Source organism: Camelus ferus, chromosome 2 (assembly GCF_009834535.1).
Source record: "Camelus ferus isolate YT-003-E chromosome 2, BCGSAC_Cfer_1.0, whole genome shotgun sequence".
Taxonomy (NCBI): Eukaryota; Metazoa; Chordata; class Mammalia; order Artiodactyla; family Camelidae; genus Camelus; species Camelus ferus.
In genome coordinates, this window is record NC_045697.1 from 36,478,937 (window position 1) to 36,499,605 (window position 20,669).

The following is a 20,669-nucleotide window of genomic DNA, read 5'->3' on the forward strand; positions in this document are numbered from 1 at the left end:
GGGACAGGTGCTGCTAACTTTAGTCACATAAGTGCATGAATTCTGCCAAGTTCAAGGGTATTACTTTCCAGAAAGTTGAATTGCTTCTAATGCAGTTAAAATGAATATATGTAAATAGTACTGCTATCTTAGAATGTACATGTTCACAAAGTAAGGAGCTTAATGCAAAACTTGGTAGGAAAAACTAAAATGAACTGCTTTGCTAGAGCTTATAACGTTTTTGCATAAATAATACAGCATTTATAAAATTCTTTGAGTTCTTTGATTTCAGACACACACGTACAAATGCTGTTTAATTTTTATTGAAGCTAAAAGTGTTAATGGCTAAGCCACATTTGATTTTCAGGTTGCTAGCTGTAGGGCATCAGGAGTAATGCTCACCTACATCTCACTGAAAGTTCAAGGCCAGAGAGGACAGGAAAGGTAGAAGAAATTTGTATTGTTCTGAATTATCCCAGAAATAAAGTGTTCTCTGGAAAATCCAAATGAAGTATAAGTAAAGGCCATTTCTTCCCATAAGACTTATATTTTAGCAGTATGGCACGTAGTCTTATGTTGTGTTACAAATTATAGGGTCATTGTTTTGAAAATTACAGACCAGTCTCAACATCTGTTTTTTAGGCCACTTAATTGTGGGCCAGAAAGAAGGGTGGTCATTCTAGGGTGTTTGAAATGAGCTCTAATGATTTCCAGGCCCAGAGGAACCTTTGTGCTGCAGCTGCTTATCAGAGAAGGACTCTATATTTTGCGTGACACCAAATCTTCCACCATCATGGAGTAAAGGGTCCCATCAGATGGCTGCTTTCCGACTCTCAAAGGCCTCAAAGCTAGCAGGGATTGGTGTTAGGGTGAGAGGGAAAAGAGAGGGTTACAAATGACAGATTATGACATAATTGACCTTATTATTTTTATGTAAATCCAGTTGGAATCATTACAAAGACAACCTCATTTTTAAATAGGCTAATGTTAGTGCTAATGTTTGTCATGGTAGGTGCTAGTGTATTCTGCTCTGGAAACATTGTCAGTCAGTCACCTTCACAAAAAGGGTTCTGCTTATGAAAAATTAAGCATTAATGAAAATGGCAAGCATGTATATTAGCGACCATTTATTGAGGTCTGCTCTTACTTCACTTTATAAGTGTTCTTGCCACTTATCCAGCAACCCTGAAGAAGATTGTCAGTTTTACAGGTGAGAAAACTTGAGTGTTTAGAGAAGGTAAGTAAATTACCTTGGGTCACACACTTAGTAGCAGAATCAGGACGTGCTCCTGGCCTGCCCTGCCCTTACTCTTCCCGCCTGTACCACACTGCCTGTCATGCGCACCGCCTTTGAGGTGACATGCTTCCCCCTTCCAGACACCAAGGACATGTGTGTGATTAGCAAAACATTGTGTTTGTGTACACATACAAGTGTTTATATATGTACATGTAGCATATGCATACAAGAATACATTTTTTAATAACACATTTTAAAAATGTGTCACGGGCAATAATAAGTTGGTCAGCAATATGACATGGCATCAGGTGTAGCACTAGTGAGTCATTACTCTTGCTGAGAAACCAAACTTAGCCTGGTTTGTTTTTATATAGCTTATACTTTCACCTGATTCTGTCTCCTGTTAACTCAGATTCCGTAACATCTCGGGGCTTCATCTAAATTACTAATTTAACCATTTGTATTAAACATACATTTCTAGAAACCAAAGCTTTTTAGCACACAGTGCTCTAAAAGATATTTTTATTCATTCTAAGAGAGTTCACTGACATTAGGATGTAGAAAGTGTTGACTTCTATGCTGAACAAAAAAGAGACACTTGAAGGATTAAGAGAAAAATGGAGAGAAGAATGTCTGTTCATTTTCATGAAAGGACAATGGAGAGAGACAGGTCGTGGGAGGTAAAGATGCCTACCTTCTAACTCTAGCCATCAGTCCCAGTTTCTCCAGCCCATTCCCCCCAAAAATCAGAAAATGGAGGTGCAGCTTAATATGCATTTGAAGTTGTTCCCCACCAGCCACACATACATAGTCTTAAGTTACTGGGATGTCAAAATTCAAGTGTATCCACAAGCAGTTTTCTCCCTGCATTTTGTGTGGATATTGTGGAAGTTGCTTTGATGTCCCTTTGTTCTTAATGTTTATACCTCTTCATTAGATGAATTACTATTTAATGATTGAAGCATTTAAGAATCCTTTATCTACTTTCCATTTTGTAGCCATTGTGAGCCATATATTTTTAATGTATTTTTAGAATCTTAACCGTGTACCTAAGATTTTACAAATATAAGAATTTTGGTTGGAAATCTGACATAAAAAAAGTACATTTTGACTGGGACATTGTGCTGTACACCAGAAATTGACACATTATAACTGAGTGTACAATAAAAGAATAATAAACATGCTTTTAATTCTAAGAAGGAAAAGAAAATGAAGCTGTTGATTAAAATTTAAATGAGTTACAGCTCCCAGTATTTGAAGAAAACAGCATTGTTACATTAAATTTCTACCCTATACCAACTGTGAAAGCACAGAACAAACTTGGTCCTTTGACAGTTAAATTATTATATATTTTGTATTCTTGTATTAGATCTAGTCCTAATTTGGGAACAGCATTGTTTTCCTCTCAATTCAGCAGATACTTACTTTGCACCTATCCTGTATAAAATGCTAACATTGGGGCTTCTTTTTTGGACTTGGATCTCTCATCTTTTATGGTTTAAAAACATTCAGAATCAACAGTCCAGTTGTCAAGAAAAATTGTTTCTGTTCGGCTTTCAGTGATGAAGAACGATACAGATACAGAGAGTATGCCGAAAGAGGCTATGAGCGCCACAGAGCAAGCCGGGAGAAAGAAGAACGACACAGGGAGAGACGGCACAGAGAGAAGGAGGAGACCAGACACAAGTCCTCTCGAAGGTTTGCTCTTTAATGAAATAGTGAATCACTTTGAAGCCAAGAGATAAACTGATTTGACCTTGGGAAGAAAAGAAACATTTCCAAATAACCACTAGAACGTATGTGTTACCAATTGGAAGATTAAGAATAATCTGTTGAAATAGTTGGTTCTTTAGAATTTTCAACAAAGATTTTGAAATCTAACAAGACTATGTTTAATACCCAGAAGCCAAAATTAGGGAGTGAAAAATATGAGACTTGGACTTACTGCATTATCTTGTTGGGAAAGGGAGTTTGTCATATGAGTAAGTTTTTACAGTAAATATCATTAAACAAAGCAATGTTCAACTTAAGGAAAATTCAGGGCATTGTAGTCTCAAAAATTAAATTACAATGCCTATTGTTTGCCTAAAATCAATTCTAGAAAGTATTTCCTGTTCTGATTTGTAGTTAGTCTTTTAGGATAAAGTACCTGGGCCTAGCGGCCCTCTCGGTGCAGTGGGCAGCACGTCAGCCTCGTGATCTAAAGGGTATGGGCCTTGGGGTCCTAGGAAGTATCTGTGGAGGTGAGCCAAAAACTCAAATATCGGCATAGAAGTCACATTAAAAATGATTACTCCTCAAAATGTGAGAAAAAGAAGAATGTTACTAGATTATTTAAAAACCAGTGTTAAACTGAGGATTTACCTAAAGTGGGTTGATACCTGTCACTACTTACATTCTTTGTAAAAATGTTTAAGTACATATTTTCTTTTTTCTTTAGTAATAGTAGGCGTCGCCATGAAAGTGAAGAAGGAGACAGTCATAGGAGGCACAAGCACAAAAAATCTAAAAGAAGCAAAGAAGGAAAAGAAGCTGGCAGCGAGCCTGCCCCCGAGCAGGAGAGCACCGAGGCTGCCCCTGCGGAATAGGCATGCTCGTGCCTTGTGTACAGCAGTGCCGGAAGTAGATACTCTAGATCTTGTTATTTTTCTGAATAATGTTGAAGAAATTTGCCTTTAATCTTGTTCTGTTAGTATGAAAAGTTCACTTTTTTCTTCCAAAATAAAAGAGCAAATTTTTCATGTTAACTTAAAAAAAAAAAACTTTGTCTTGTAATATTTAAAAAATAAAAAGACAGTAATGACTTTATATCCAAGAAAGTAATGTGAATGAGTCACTCAGCAGGGAATTTCAAAGAGCTACGTTTAGCTATGTACATACACACTATCTGATTAAGGTCAAGGTTCCACTGCCTTGGCCAGTTTTGAGTTAATCACATACCAATTTCTTAAGAGGTTGCACTGCAAAATGCATCCAAAGGCACCTCTGAGTCTTGAGATTAAAACTAGTCTTATCACTGCTGTGGCACTGTCACTTAGCATATTAGAGAACTCACAGAACAGTTTTTATAACTTTTTGATAGCAGGTTTTTCAGTGTTCTAAATTTGGGTTCATGGTAAAACTAAATGGGGGGAACTTTTCTATCCAAAGTAATAAAATGTTACGGCATTTGGGTGGCCTCTGGAATAACTTGCCCTAAGTGTAGTTTCTGTCAGGCACGTGGACAGATACTCGTCACTGTGACACAAATCAGAATTGCCTCAAGGCCATATCATGTGAGCCAAGGTCAAGCTGGTTTGGCCTTTCTTGATGCTTTTTCCAAGGCTCATTGGTTGAGCAGCACATGGAGTTTTTATACAGTTACTAGCTATATTGTGAATAAAAATAAATGACAGCCTGTAGATTAGTCATTTCCTATTAAATCTAAGAAAATACAAGTTTATAATTCTGTGAGCATTTTTAGGGGTGACCCTTAGGAGGTATTTGCCAGTGATGGTAACAACATGGTTTTAAAAGAATGTATTACTAGGAACTTTTAAATAGTCATAAAAGAAATGAACTTAGTATCATGTACTAGAAGACACCTATATAAGTTTTGAAAAATATTTATTTCTCATTTGATGAACATTTTTCAACAATGCACTTTCAAAATCCTCTGTCTGGAAATTGTTTTTAAAATGCCCAGAATGTACCTTTGCAGACCTCAGCATATACCAAATTTTTAAGTGTATGATTTGAATTCATTGGGGGCAAACAGACCATTTCAGCTATTTAAGAGCTTTTTATGACTAGAAATATATAAACTTAAAAGCTGTAGAGTAATGAAAAATTCTCTACACTGAATAAAAACTATTAGTAATATGTTTATGTTTCGAGAATTAATTATACTTTGTGAGGTGTGGCTTTCATTCGATTATACTTTTCCTGACATTAACGTTTACATTTTTACAGTGTAGCCTTCAAATACAAAAATTGACAAGATAAATGTTGTTTCAACTTAGCTTATTTGTGATTTCCTTTTTCCTGTGACCCATCACTGAGTTTATAAAAAAGTGCCAGGCCAAGAAACAATAGTGAGAGTAATTTTTCCTTTAAGTTCTTTCAGCATCCTTGCCAAGCAAGCATGTATCATTCCTGATGTACTTCTACCATTGACAGCAAGAAGAATATCACCACATCTAAAAATAAATAAATGAAACAAGGTATATGATTAACATTTTGAGCCATAGCTGAAGTTAATGCATCTTTTTTTTTGGTCGTCCTAGTTTTTGCTACATCAACTTTTATTAGTTCTAATTAAGGTTCTCCTCACCCCCCTCACTTTAATTCTTCAAATTCTATCTATTCAGCCTGTTTTAGAAAGAATACTAAAAGTATAGGAAGTTGCTGTATGGGGCAAGAGTAACTCATCATTTTGGATTTCTCAGAAATTGAATGCTACATAAGTGTTTAATTTCTTGCCAGTAAAAAAGGTATGATAAACAAATGCCTTATTTCAAATGGGTTCAAGCTTTTGCACGTATGCAACACAATCTGTACGTGGTGAAGTATTTAGGGGTGACATCTTAACGTGTTCAATGTACATTCAAGCAATTCTGCAATATGTATAAATATCAATATATATTTAGAGAGACAGAAAGCAAAAGTGGTAAGCTATTTACCATTAGTGACTCTAGATAAAATCTGGGGATTATGCTTTTTCAACTTTTCTGGAGGTTTGAACATTTCTAAATTAAAAATTAGCAGAAAAAAAGTCTTTGAATATCAGTTTTTCATTAAGTAGTCATTATTATTACCTAATTCTTCCATCATTGTATGCTGGTGTTCCTTCAACAATGGATTTGATAAAAAAAGGTTTGTTCCCATTGTATTCTTCGTAACCTCCTACAATGCAGAAGCCCAGACTTCCAGCTGTGTTTCTTCGCAATACAACATCTTTACAGTTATACAGGTACCTGAAACAAGATGTAATCAGTATAAATGCACAGTAAAATTGAACTCCTTGTAATTATTGTGATTCATCTCCCATTTCCTTTGTTGGCTTTTTAGGCTTAATAGCACTGCATGGATCTTACTCAGAACTGTCACAGCCCAGTAACCTTTGTGCTGTTAGCTGGCTTTTTCTAATTGAACTGTTTTCCACAGCTAAACACCCTTTAAAACAATGATACCATCTATTAGGTTCTGCTTATATGTCTACTGAGAAATAATCATATTTTTGGCTTAAAGATGATTTAATGCCTTAATTTATATTAAAAAGTTGGATATGCCTAAATCCTTACTCATGAACCAAATTCAAGCATACTTACGGACGTCACATTTTTATTTACTTAATGGATGTAAATTTTTAATGAAGGCAAAAATTCTTTGAATCTCAGTGAAAAAAAATTTAAACCCTAACTAACAGACTGACTGAAGTTTTGACTTTTGAAAAATACCAGTTTATATGTAGTTCTACATGTTTGATAGGCTATAGAGAAGCATGCAGGCATAATTATAGTGAATGGAGATAGAGGTGCATTTAAAGATAAGAACAATTCATATTGCAGGAGAAAAAATTAGCCATAAGCTGAACAGCAAGTTATAAAAGGAATGGGAAGAAAGACCACAGGTTTTCTGTAAATGAGTAGAATCCTCAGCTAAAACAGAAAATTAGATCAAAGAAGCTATTGCTTTTACTGTTCAGTGGCAGTTGCATCCATGTTATCGTAAGTGCAGACTGAGTAAGTACAAAACTGTGTGACAGTTGTGACAGAGCTGTGTCAGGAGCTGGATTTGCAAAATCCCTCAGTCCAGGCACTGGTTTGAAGGAAAATTAGCATTTTCATGTTGGTAAAAATCAAGATATGATTGTTTTGTTTATAAATTGTACCTTAAAATATTAACTGCTTTTTGAAAAATCAATAAAATGTCTCGTGAAATGTTTTGTTAAGTGAAGTTAGTCATTACATTTGTTACTGACCTTGCTAATCAATGTAACATGACTTTCTTTTCATGGCATTGCAACTCCCATTTGAAGTAAAACAAGCTTTGAGTTTGGTGGATAACTTTAAAATGTGCTAAAATGCAGTGCTGCTCAGTTTTGCTTTGTATCTGTTTTCATGTATCATTTAATTTTTCACTGAAATGACAGCTGAAAATATAAATTTCATTAAATGAAACAATCATTTTATATTGTAAAATATTTATCTGCTTCTGTATTTCACAGTAAGATTTCATGTTAGTATATTCATCTTGTAGGAGTCATGGCATGTTCGTACCACGTTTACACAATGGTTCACTGCCTGCTTATGTTCAAAGCAGGTAATTGTTCCCCAAACACCAGAGCCTTTTGTTCCCACCTATCCCCAATATTGGGGGGGAAGCAGGTGAAGAACTGCATGCTTCTTATCCAAGGTCATGGTCAAATATCTGTCTTAACATTCTTTAAAACACATAAATGGGTACATAGAGCAATACTCAAAACCAAGTATTTCTTACACTTTTGACCATTAGGTTTTTTTCAGTATCACCTTGGGCCTTACATTGACTCTTATTGAAAATTTTATTCCATATGGACAAGCTATAAAAATTAACCATCTAAAATTTGTAAGTACCAATATAAAAATTTCAACATAACATTAAGTCACAAGTGTGTCTATTTTTCTAGACTCTTATTTTGATGAGTGTCCCATGCTCTGGATGTATGGGTGAATAAAACATACAAAACCCCTGCCCTCAGTAGCAAGCATTCAAGTGGATTTCAGTGATAATAATGTTATTTCATCAAGGGCTTTCCTTCAGTTAAGTATTTTAATTTCATTGTAGTGGTGAGAGAGAGCTCAGTATGTTAAACCCTTTTAGTCAGACCTTGGTTAGTTGGGACTTACAAGTTTTAGGGCATTTTTTTCTTCAGTGGAATCACTTCACTCCCTACTGGGAAATGTGGAGCTGTCTTTGATTAATGTGAAGGATTTACCTTTGAGATATTGTGACCTAAAAATCTAAATTTAAATGTGAGCTCTTTTCCGATTCTGAATTCTCTAAATTACAGCCTAGTTGAAGAAGATTTGGCATAGAGTAAAGAATAGCAAGGAGTTTGGTAATATTTCCCAATGAGAACATTATGGTTACCTCAAAAAGAAATATAAACTCCACTAAAAGGAGTTGGCGGGTGTGGTGAAGTCCTGGGCTCCTCAGGAAGCTACATGTTTTTCTGTTCTTCCTTCACTGGCTGTTCTTTCTCAGCCTCCTTCAAGGGCTCCCCTTTCCCCAGCCCACTCCTCAGCGGACCTCTTCACTGCGCCCCTATACTACCACAGTGTGGTGTCTCACAGTGTGTGTGCCTTTCAGGGAGTCTGGGAGGCAAAAAATACTTGTCACACTGGAAGACATTATTTGCCTTTTTCACTACCATTTTCTTATGAGCATAGGATGGCATATTCCAGGGGACACGTGATAGGTGATCTGGCAACAGACTGAATGCAGAAGAAGAATCCAGTTACCTTTAATTGAGCCAAATATTAAAGAGGTTTGCAAAAAATATACAATGCCATTCTTGTAATTTTTTAAAATACTGTCATATAAAATTTTTTTCTCATGAAAGATGTTATTTTATGTTTACATATAATGGGATTACTATTTTAAGTGAATAAATAAAATTCAAAATCTCTCAGATTAATTTATAATAAGGTAAATATTATTAGATATAACCTATATAAGCAAAAGCTCTTTGTGAACAATACTCTGTAAGTATGTGTAGGGGTCTTGAGGCAAAAGCTTTGGGAATTTCTGCTCTAGACTCGTTTATCAAACTTCATGTCCCACTGTCCCACTGGTAACTCAAACTCAATGTGTCCAAAACAACTAATATCTCCTCATTCTTCCTTATTGTGGCAAAATAATTACATTAATGGCCTAAAGTCATCACCCTTCCCTGGTATCTATGCCTCTTACTGCATAACTTTGTGGTGCCTTCCTACTGATTGTGGATGTAGTCATAAGATCATCAGTGGGATGTTTGCCAGAGCCAGCCAGATCCTAGACACGTGGGCATGGCCAGCCAAGATCAGCAGAGACCCCTGAATGACCCAAAGAGGGCTGCCAACGCACAGGGGAGCCAGCCAAGATCAACCACGCCTGACCCGGATCAGCTCACAGGCACCCTCCCCACCTCCACCCCGGACTCACGAGCTAAATAAACCTATTGTTGCCTGCTTACCGAGGTTTTGCGGCTGGTTTGTTATGTAGCATGACTGTGAAAATAACTGATATTCCTACTCTCCCATTTTGGTTATATCCTCCAGCTAGATAAAACAGACCACCATTCACTCCAGTGTCTTTCCTAGGTTCCAAAAGCACCCTGTGCCTATGTATTTTAATTGTAACTTTTGTAATTCATAATCTTTAATTTAATTTACTATGACATGTTGCCTATTATATTATGAAGTCCATGGGGGCTTCTCCTGGTACATGCTATATTCATTATTTCATTCAACTAATGCCTGTTAAGCAGAGCCATTTAAAGACCTACAGAGACACTAAGTATTATTTTCTTGTGGAGGCTCCACGCATTATTATAACAAACACATGAAAGTGTTTGTTCATATCCCACATTAAATATAGGTGAGTTGGGGAAGGTGTAAAAGAAAAACTAATTTTGCTCTTGAAATGATTTCACAGTGAGTTACTCATTTGATTCCCAATTGACTGTAACTTAATAGCAATCATCACACAGGGAGTAATGGGGGGAAAATGGCAAGAAATTTGAGGCTCAAGAGGTTAAGCAATTAAAAAAAATACATACAATGCTGGTGGCTACATGAAACATCCACCGAATCATTCACATTCCTGCAGAACTCACTTTACAGTAGAGAGAAAACAAATGGTAAAACTGAAATTATAAGAACTAAATACAGGCTTTAAGTCTTCTTAAGGATGTTCACCAATTGCACAGTGGTTAAGATCCCAAACCAGGCAGCCTAGTTCAAACCCCAATTCTGCATAGTAACCAGCATGTAACCTTGGGCAAGTTACTTAACCACTCTGCTTCAATCTCCCGTTTTTCAAGTGGGGATAATATTGGTACCTAGATCACAGGGCTGACGTGAGTTTTAAATGAGTGAAAAATGCAAAGAACATGTAAAGCACTTGGCAGATTACCTGGCATGCAGAAAAGGATATAAGTGTGAGCTACTGTTGCAGTTGTTAGTTTTATTACAGGCTTGGATGTACCTGATAGCGTCCCTATCTTATAGTTAAAATGTAAAAGTTTTTGACTTAAAAATAAAAATCCATGATATTTGCCTCCTTGCTCTTCAGTATAGACAATCCTCATCAAACTGCTCTATGTTCAGGAAAGCGAAGTTCAGGAAAGCAAAAGGTTAAATTCTTGGGCAAGGAAAGAAGTGAGTGTTTAAAAAGAGAGAGAAATGAGTTAATGTGTATTACTATCATACTAGTACAGATGAGAGCATGTTTTGCAAGACTTCCAGATGTGGAGCATGGGTCCTGAGAGCCAACAGTGAATAAAGCAGAAGGTCTTCAGTGTTTTCTGAATCCCCTCCAACTGAATGGCATCTGGTAATTTGCGTCGCCTAGAGACTGTGTCTGGGGCCACTGCCCAGGGCTCACTCTTGGGACCCAAGGCACCCCTGATAAGGAGAAGACATATTTGTGCTGTCCTTAATAATAACCTGTTTTTACTCTCTGCAGCTGCTCATTCTATCTGACACTCACTGGTTCAGAACAGGCACCCACTGGGTCAGCATTCTAACAGTACGCTCTTTACGTACATTCATTCTATGTGATGGACTGCACTTGAGGACATGATCACAATGTCCCAGAGAAGGGATTTTCTGTTTCTAGACTTGCTGACATGTCACCGTTTTTCTTCATTGATAGAGAATCTTAGGTAACTGGCTGGATCATACTTTAGGGCAAATAGTTTCTCTCAAAATCTGTTCAGCAAAAGGGGAAAATGTTTGACTGAGTAAATGTATAACTTGGAGGGAAATGCCTTCTTTGTGAATTAAAAAAAAAAAATCTTTTTGTAGCCTAAATCTCTAGAAGTTCCAGCAGGCAAGTAACTTTTGCTGATGTACAACAAATGGCCAAAATTCTTAGGACATCTCTAATGCCAAATGACTAGAGACATTTAAGCCGATGATATTGCATTAATTGGGGAGAACCTGAGGTCTCCGGGGCTCTCTGCAGTCAAGGTTAGAAATGCGAGTGGATCTCCCACCCATGAAAATGGAAGCAGTGTTACGACTGGGACTCATCCTGGGACTGTCTGGGGGCTTGTATAGGAGCGTGAGACTGAGTGTTAAGGACTTCTGAAAAATGCCAGGTGGACATTCTTCTAGCTCCAAAACGTCAGAGTGAAGATTGTGTTTCCCCTTCTGCTTTTAAAAATTATTATAAAGGCGACTAGGAGACTTGGAAACAGACATGCAAACTCCATATGAAACAAAACTGAGGGAGAACTGCCCAAGGCAGTGAAAGTCAAAGCAGGAAGGCAGAAGAGAGGCTGCCCAGCCTGGAGAGTGTGGACCCAGCCTGCAGGGCCCTGGGGCCATGGTGAGCGGCCTCTCTGACGGGTAGAACGCCCACTCCACAGGGACCACCAGAAAGAGGCAGGCGGGCTGTCTGGCAGAGCCCAGTTTGGCAGAGAAGAAGGGGATGAGTGAGGCAATGAAAACCCAAACTGATAACCCATTCAGGAAGCATGCTCGGAAGGACAGAAGGACAGGAAGCAGCAGCCTGTGTGTGTGGCAGGGTCGGGGAGAGATGTGAACCGTGAGTGCCCTGCAAGGCTGACCTTAGCTGGTGTGGGAGAAGAAAAGAAACACACAACCCTGTGTCATGAAGAGAAGTTTCCACCACCTGGAAGATGGCGCTGGTTCCTCCTTTTATTATAAACCTCCAGCAGTGAAAGCTTGAAAAGGAATCGAGGTCAGTTTGTATCTGAGGTAGGGGTATTTTTAAATACCTCATTTAAAAGAAAAAAGAAGAGACACCAACCTATCTACACCCTCAAGAAAAATGTCCACCCTAAAATCAAACATCTCACTTTCATTCATTTAATCCTCTGCCAGCATATCATCATCAGTGACTCTAATGTTTAACATTTAAACCATGTATTTGGAATTATTAAGGCCATTCTTTGAAAGCCAAGAGTTTATGCTCTGATGCAGGTGGGTAAACCCCAATTTATCTGTCCTTGGACTATTCAATTTCTGGATCTAGCCATTTAGCAAGGCTGCCCCCAAATCCTTTCTTGAACTGACTGAAACATTTAAGTTCCCTTCCCTATAAGGCTCTAGTTACATCTCACTGAAATGGCAACCTAGCTGATTCCTAAAGGTTTATGCAAGAACTTTACAACAGGAGCAACTAGGGAGAGGTGATCTGAGACAGGTCCTCAATCAACACTTGCCCCAACAACTGGGCAAAGGCAAAATGTGCTGCTGCACTGCTCTGCGTGCGTTTAGCCAGGGCCGCCTGGAAGCTGGAGAGGTGAAACCAGAGGGGTTTTACCTTCATGCAAGTTCCTAGAGATGCCACTAGCCAACCAGGGAAAGGTGACCTTCCCCTGCTCCAGGATGTGTGAACACAGGCTGGATCACAGCCCCCCTCCCTATTAGCTGAGCTTCTTGCTGCATGTACAACCCACACAACCGTACATGGCTGACCAATGAGCTTCTCCACATCAGTGCCTAACAGTGTTTCCATATCCAGGCTTTTGTACCTGCCCGAGATTGCTGCATGCATTTTCAGTTACAAAAGGAAAGACAATCATTTCAAATACTCCCACAACCAAGCCTGGGTCTCATTAAGATGCTAGTGCCATGAATCAGCACAAGAAAGTGAAAGAGTGGTCTAAGAGCTGTAATTGTTTCCTCCCACACCTCCCCGAGGATGTCACACTGGGACTCACCGTGGTAATTCCAGCCACATTACCCAGGAGGGGGACCAGTCACCGGGTGGGGCTGTGTTGTTGTGGTTGGAGTCCAAGGTTGCTGGGCTGCTGCAATCTTCCTGAGGCTCATGTTCTTTAACTTCCAAAGCTTTAAGTACCACCGAGGAGGATGTGCTTTTCAATAAAGCAACTGCCTCGCTCCGGCTGACCTCTGTTAGTTCAATCCCATTCACATTCAACAAAATGTCACCTAGTGGCCAGAGAAGCAGAAGCCATTCTTAGTGAGAGTGCAAACGGGAACTTCTGCTGGAGAGGCAAAGGGGCATGCAGGCAGGTGGCATGTCATTAGCCTGGTGTTGCTGTGAGACTGGGTTCTCTTATAGCAGATGGTGAACAATGTGCTCGTTCCAAGGCGTTGGTAAACCATGTGTGGGGCTTTCTAAAGCATACCTATTGTTGTGTGGCTCTTGTCTTAAAAAAAAAAAAAAGAAAAAGAAAGGAAGGAAGATAAAATAGCCACATTCACTATTAATCAAAGAAAATCTCCTTTTTCTTCCTTTCTCCCGTTTTTAGCGCCAAGGGAGAACACTTGGGAAAAGCTCCCTGCACCTGCACAGAGCCCGGCATGTGGTCATGTAGCAGGCACCCAGGAAATATGGATTGAGTGAATAAATAAGCAAGTCCCCATGAGAGTGTCTGGCAGAGTCATCTTAGCAGTTAAGAAAAATGGGTCTGGAACTGTGTTGTTAAAGAGGTAGAGAGAAAAGTTCCCATTTCTAGTCACTGCAAGGTGACGACAGCTACCACTGGTCAAGCGCCTGCTACATGCAGAACCATCGTATCCTATAATCCTTTGCTCAAGTTCTCTTGTTAATAAAGTCACTTCTTGGTTGACTGCATCATTTCTACCCAGGTGCTTGGGTGAAAAAGAAAAGCAAGAGAAGCTAAAAGACATACCTCCCCATCTCCATTTTCTATTCTTATATTTCTCTGTTTTTCTGCCTCCATCTTTTTTACACAGAATAATCATAGCATTAAGAGTAAAAGGATAGGAGGAGAAAGATGGGAAAGACCTCGAGATCATCCTGACCTCAAAAGAAGCACTGTTAGGTTGGCTGACTGAATTCCTTAACATGCCATCCCCCAGTGGCTAAGCAGTTGTACTTCAGAAACAGCACATTTTAGCTCTTGAATCTGAAACCTGAAAGGGCGTAACTGCCATCTGAGCTGCCCCTTCATGGGAACTGACAATACTATTAAAGATGCAAACTGGACATCACTTGCCTTCACTGGAAGTAGCCCCAAATCACCTAAGATTCAAGTAGTGAAACACTAGTCATCAATTGGAAAGTACCCTGCTTGGTACTTTCACTTACTAAATATTCATTAAATCAAATTCTATCAAGTTGTTTCTCTTATCCAACCCATAAAATAGAACAATTCATGACCATTTTTATCATTGGATCAATCCAGCAAAGACTCACTTAGAACGAACGGAATGAAATTATGCCACTTAACTGAAGCAACTTGCTCATAACTGTAGCACTTCTCTATTAATTCTTGGCATAGTTGGCAGGTACTCACGTTACCAGCGAGCAAGGTGGCCCACATCCACGCGCATGAAGAGGGCTGAAACCCAGTCCAGCTACTGTACGCAAACTAATCATGGTCAGTGGGTAACAGATGTCCCAGCCAGATACCCTCACATTCTCTTGTTAATTGTGGAAACAGTTACCTAACCCAGCAAGGTGCTAATTCCTTTTAACACTCTGCTGCCCAGTATCTTACGTCTCTTGGCTTCTTACCTGTTTTTATTCTTCCATCTCTGCTTATGACTCCTCCAGGCTCAACACTGATGACATAGATCGGCAAGTCCCACTCCCTGTGGGACGCTCCCCCTGCAACCGTCATGCCGAGTGATTCGCTGGGGTCTTTTCGGACATTTACCACCTTCTCATGACAAGTGACCGCAGGATGGAGGGGCTGAAGGCACAGACAGAAAAACAAATATGGCACATTTGTTCACAAGTGGGGTGGCATTTCCTACATACAAAACCCAAGATTGCATAGATATGTAATAGTGGTTCTTAGTCTTAGAAAGAGAGACGCACACAGAGAACTCATTTGGTCCCCACCCTCAGCAGAGTTACCTTACCCCAAATTCCACAGGCTGACTCAGAGAAAATTTACACTTCAAATGGGACCAGTTAAAAAATGGAAGGAGGAATAGGCTGGAGACCACTGAAGAAATATTAAGCATACAAAATGAACTGCCTGCAAAATTTTTCAAGTGACTCATTTATTCCTGATACAATGAGTCAACACTTCATAAAAGTCTTGTCAATCCATCAATTAGGAATTTCTTCTAAGTTAAAAAAAAAAGTAACCATATTTAAATTAAGTGGTCCCAGTTTAATGTATGCAGGTACTCAATTATAGAAATCCTCAAAGAAAAATAATGAATTTCACAAATACTCCACTCTAAAAACTTACCAATATCTAGGTTTCCCCTAATTCATGCTTACTTTAGCACTTCAAAATAATATGTAGCTATATCCTTTAATTTCATTACATAAAATATAGTACACACATTATACAGTATACCCGTTGGACCAACTTTTCAAAAGCAGATTACAAGAATCGTGATTTTGATTCAACATTAGACTAGAAACACTAGGCAAGCAACACGCAGCATTATCTGGAAGCAACAAGACAGAGTGGGTCAAGGGCACTGCTTATCAGTGAATACATATCAAGACATATTTTTCTAAAAACTAATACTCCTTCCTGCTTAGTCAGTGACCCGGAAGACTAAGTGGGTATGAGCACTGCAAATAAATATTTATAACACTTGATCAAATCTCAAAGACGTCTATGGTTCAAAACATAGCTTATAGTTCTACCTAAAGAAAACTTAAAAGTACATCTGACAAAAGATAAGCTACAGAGCAAAGGGTAAATATACCACCTTTTGTTTTTTTAAAAAAAGGAGATAAATAAGAATTTGTATTAGTATTTGCATTTTCATAAAAAAAAACTATGGAAGAAAAAGAGGTTTCTTGGGGTGGAGAAAGGAACTGGACAGATTGGGGTGAGAGACTTAATACATACTTATATACTTTCCGTTTTTGAGCCCTGTGACTATATTATCTCTTCAACAAATCGAATGAATTATAATTAAACAAACTTCTGTAAATTTGATGGTTGACATCATATAAAACTATACGTGCATGCACAGAATCAATTTTTAATGCTTCATTATAAAGCAAGATAAGCCTAGGACTTTCATGCATTTATTATCTCATGATTACCCATGCCTGATTTTTTAATTGAAGTATAGTCACTTTTACAATGTGTCAATTTCTGGCGTACAGCAACATGTTTCAGTCATACATACCCATGCCTGTTTTAATGGCCTTATTGTATACAGTAATGCCCTGTTACTGTACCCCCAGCACTGAACATAGCATTTAACACGTAAGTACATGTTTGTTGAATAAATGGATGGATAAACTGCAAATTGCCCCAAATTGTTTATGATAGTAATAGAATAATACATTGGAAATTAAAAATAAGTATAGCAAGGTATATGTTACAATGAATACTTGTAAGGTGTGAGTTGTGTTTATATAAACCTTGGACCTTTGAAGTGCCCTGCAGAGACTGGTTATCAGATGAGGGTTGTAAAACTGAAATCAGAGATAAGTTCCAAGACAAGACAAGTAAGTAGTTTAACAGCATGAGCACAGAGCTCCCCGCATTCTGGTCAAGGCCAAGGAGTAGATTTGGAGGGGATCTTAAGATCTGTCCTCCATATATGACTTGTCCTTCTCTTTTTGGGACTGGTAATTAGTATTTATTTATTTGGGGGGGAGTAATTAGGTATTTATTTATATAAATATATATGTATGTATATATACACATACATATATATTAATATATGTAGATACTGGGGATTGAACCCAGGACCTCGTGCATGCTAAACACACGCTCTACCACTGAACTATACCCTCCCCCGACTTTTCCTTTCTTAAAAGCAGCTAGATTGAGGATGTCTCTTCCTTTAACTATAATCATCTCTCAGAAGATCCTGGCTTGGAGATGCAGGCAGTTCTGAAACTCAGGGCAAAGCTCTAAACCCAGAGACTCCCCCGGCTGCCCCACTGCATCAGCTCATTCCTGCGAATATTCATAAAGCATTTACCCCTGGTCCTCACAAAGGGCTTAACTCCATCATTTCCAGGTGGGGGCCTGGGGTATTGTAGGGGTAAGTGGTCAATCTCTCAAGGTGTTGTTTTAAACACAGCATGGAATACTCTGGACAACAAGGACATCTTTTTCATGCAAATAAATACACACATACGCTTTATCTCTTGAACAGCTGCCTAGTACTTTATTGTGTAAATATGTCATATTCACCATTAATGACCACTTGGGTTTTTTTTTTTAAACAGTCTTTTGCAAAATTAAACAGTGTCACTGTGCACATCCTTAGACATACATCTTGTGCACTGGTGTAAATATTTCTTTAGGCTCATGCCCTAGAAGTACAACTGCTAAATCAAAGAGCCTGAGCATTTAACATTTTGATATTGATAAATTACCTTTGTAACAGCTCTATCATTTATAATCTCACTAATACATCATGAAAATGCAAATTTCCCATAATTCTGCCAAAATTGGGTTTAATCAATTTTTATGTTTACTCAGGTAAAAAAGTTTCCAATAATTTAATTGCCTTTCTAGTACAAAGTTTGAACATCATTTATCATTATTTGGGTTTCTGATGGCAATAAGCATATGAGATTCTCTAACACTGTAATCACTCAAGCCCTCTCTGACTTCATCTATGAAATGGGTAAGAATGCCCACGTTCTACAAACCTGTGGCTAAAAAAAAAAAAAAGCAATTAAATGGAAGATATGACTTTGATCTAAGAATATTTTGGTTAAAAATGTGCTATCAAATTCATTTCAAAGTAGCAAAATTACATAGCTAATGAAATATCCCAGAAGTTGTATTGGCTTCTCTCCTGCTACTCCAGTTAATAGGAATTATTAGTGAGACGCTTTAATTATTTTGTTGTGAATAAATATTGCTTGAATAATGCACAGATTGGCCAGACACTCCTTTAGGACAAGGAAAGAAATACTATTTGTTGTCTACTTCAATGTGTCAGGAAGGGCAAACCGAGGCTCACCATTTTAAGAAATCTGATCAATGAAACACAACCCTCAGGAGATAAACTGAAATGTAGGCTATCCGGCCGTAAGTCCTTGCTCTCCCACCATGCATCACTCTGCTTTTAGAGGTACCATTCAAACACATGATAGAAATTCATCTATCGAGTTTCAGATAATTGTCAGAAAAACACACATGAAAGAATTAAGTACCCAATTATTCCAGAAAGAATTTCTCTCACTTACTAGAGAACTCAAACCAAATTGAATGCTGTCAAACAAAATAGATGACATCTAAGATTTGAATGCAGAAACCTGCATCCTCCTGGCTGCATTGTGCATTATTTACACTTTTAGATACAAGATCCTGGAGGGCAGAGTCTTCTTTCACACGTCCTCAGTGCTTACCCAACAGCCTTGCTGCACTGAGCAAAGGGATGTTCCGGGGAGCTCACACCGGCTCAACACGAACAACTGGACTAACGCAAGTAAGAAGTGGTCCATGTGCCCTGTGTCTCCGACAGCCATTGCCTTCCTCACCGGGGAGAGACCCACGCTAGGAACGCAAAAACCGAAGTTCCCCTGTAAACGACTCACACCCACAGTTGCCTCACTTTGGTTGCAGAGAGCACTTACGTATGACAGAGATCTTTTCCATCTGTGTTTTCTCCCCACCCCCTTCCCTACTGTAGAGACCTCAGGACATTCCCTTATGTTTAAAAGTGTAATTTTTTATGACATAGTTCTAATTGATTAAAAAGTATCACCTGTGTACTCATCATTCAGCTATTAAAAATACATAATGGAATATTTGCTTTGGATTTTTAAAACAAAACATTTCAGATATATAATAAAAGTATAAAGATGAACATAATGACCTACCTGTGTACCTTGCAACCTGCATCAGGAATATATGTTCTGCACACAGCTGAAGCCCTGCTGTGATTTCTCTCCGGCCACATCCCCTTTCCTCTCCCACAGGGGTGCCACACTCCTAAATTTGATGCCTAGCATTCTTTAACTTTTCAACTGGCTAAAAACTTCTCTGTTTTGCAAATCTGGGTTTGCCTTCTTTGGTATTTCTTTGAATCATTTACGCTCCTACTTTCAAGAAGCAATGCTGTTCCCTAAATAAAACTATAGTAGGATCATAAAAAACTAAATCACCAAGTGTTTGTATGTCTTAGTTTAATTTTAAATATGCCACTGTGTGTGTGTGTGTGTGTGTGTGTACATTTCAGAAGGCAGATAGAACTATAAATTAAAATGAAAATAATCACAAGTTCCCTCTAGGCCAGTTTGCTATGTATGTTTTCCAGGAATTGGACACACGACAGAAGTTTGCAGCAAAAATGTGATCAGATCAGTCTGGCTATTTCCATGATTCATGATGGTTAGTGGAAGGGATTATAAAACCACAGTGCTGGTGGAAGCCTCATTCTTAGTGGTTCAATGAACTAGAAAAAAATATGGTCTAGTTAATTCAACTATAATTAGATTAAACCTTTAATTAAGCTAATAAACTAGTTTTCCATTAATAAATACCATTAGTTTAATTTAAACACCATTAATGGTATTTATTAGCAAGAAGACACCAAGGAGTCCTTTATCCATACAAAGTTTTAGCAGGAGGTACTTGGTTTGTGTAGATTGCTTATTGTAAGTAAACCTGGAGTTTATGGATTTATGGGGGATGGCTGGCTGCCTGGCTGGTGAAAGGAGAGGCAATATAGCCTTATAGGCTGTGTAATTAACAGCATATAAAGCAGAGATATTCCAAAAGCAAAATTTTGAGTACATTTTTGCATATGTTGCTCAAAAACTCAAACTCGTTGAGCTATTCCAAGCTGAAACAGAGCCTGATGTGGGATGCAGGCATTCTGTAGTCTCTGTTGCAAGACGGACGAACTATCTATAAGATTTCAGTTGTAAGTGATTTAATGAAAGCAGATCCCAGGAGAAATGATGGCTAGAAACTCACTTCCATCATAACAGGATGCCAAGCCAAGGCTGTAGGACGCTGAATTTGAACTAGACAAGGTTTGTGTAGCTCAGATACCCATCCATATGGAGAGGTTATGGCATTGCCTCTAATAAAAACCACAGAAGTGCAAATTGGGCTGAGTCACCACATTTAAAGGCAGGCTACAAATTACTGGCCTGAAGGAGGTATTCTGCCTAGAGATGCACTCAGCTTCATCCACGGTGTTTTTTGTTTTGTTTTGTTTTGTTTTGTTTTTTCCTGGAGTTTAATGCCGTAAGACAGGACGTGTGCTCTCTGGTCTGTCCCAACCCCCACCACTTCCTAATGTTACATGAACATCAAGTGTTTTTATGATCTTCCTGGGTCTTTCTTGAAAACACAAACATA

General features: G+C 38.4%; 2 protein-coding genes across 42 annotated transcripts in view; one reads left to right on the top strand and one right to left on the bottom strand.

Annotated features, from left to right (window-relative positions):
• The window catches only part of FIP1L1 (factor interacting with PAPOLA and CPSF1), a 68,412-nt gene extending 61,264 nt beyond the window's left edge, over positions 1 to 7,148 (top strand). For 29 of the 34 annotated variants that reach the window (XM_032497441.1, XM_032497450.1, XM_032497432.1 and 26 more), the window contains 2 exons: positions 2,777 to 2,914; positions 3,657 to 7,148. In XM_032497441.1, coding sequence (XP_032353332.1) covers positions 2,777 to 2,914; positions 3,657 to 3,804 — 286 coding nt within the window. In that variant the 3' untranslated portion in view covers positions 3,805 to 7,148. The remainder of the gene's footprint in view (positions 1 to 2,776; positions 2,915 to 3,656) is intronic. The other 5 variants (XM_032497628.1, XM_032497637.1, XM_032497654.1 and 2 more) reach the window with 1 other exon arrangement.
• LNX1 (ligand of numb-protein X 1) overlaps positions 4,806 to 20,669 on the bottom strand; it is a 167,578-nt gene continuing 151,714 nt past the window's right edge. For 7 of the 8 annotated variants that reach the window (XM_014567109.2, XM_014567108.2, XM_032497408.1 and 4 more), the window contains 4 exons: positions 14,924 to 15,101; positions 13,137 to 13,368; positions 6,013 to 6,171; positions 4,806 to 5,394 (listed from right to left, as the gene is read on the bottom strand). In XM_014567109.2, the coding sequence (XP_014422595.1) occupies positions 5,259 to 5,394; positions 6,013 to 6,171; positions 13,137 to 13,368; positions 14,924 to 15,101 (705 nt within the window). In that variant the 3' untranslated portion in view covers positions 4,806 to 5,258. Of the gene's footprint in view, positions 5,395 to 5,973; positions 6,172 to 13,136; positions 13,369 to 14,923; positions 15,102 to 20,669 lie in introns of those variants that run through there. The other variant, XM_032497416.1, reaches the window with a different exon arrangement.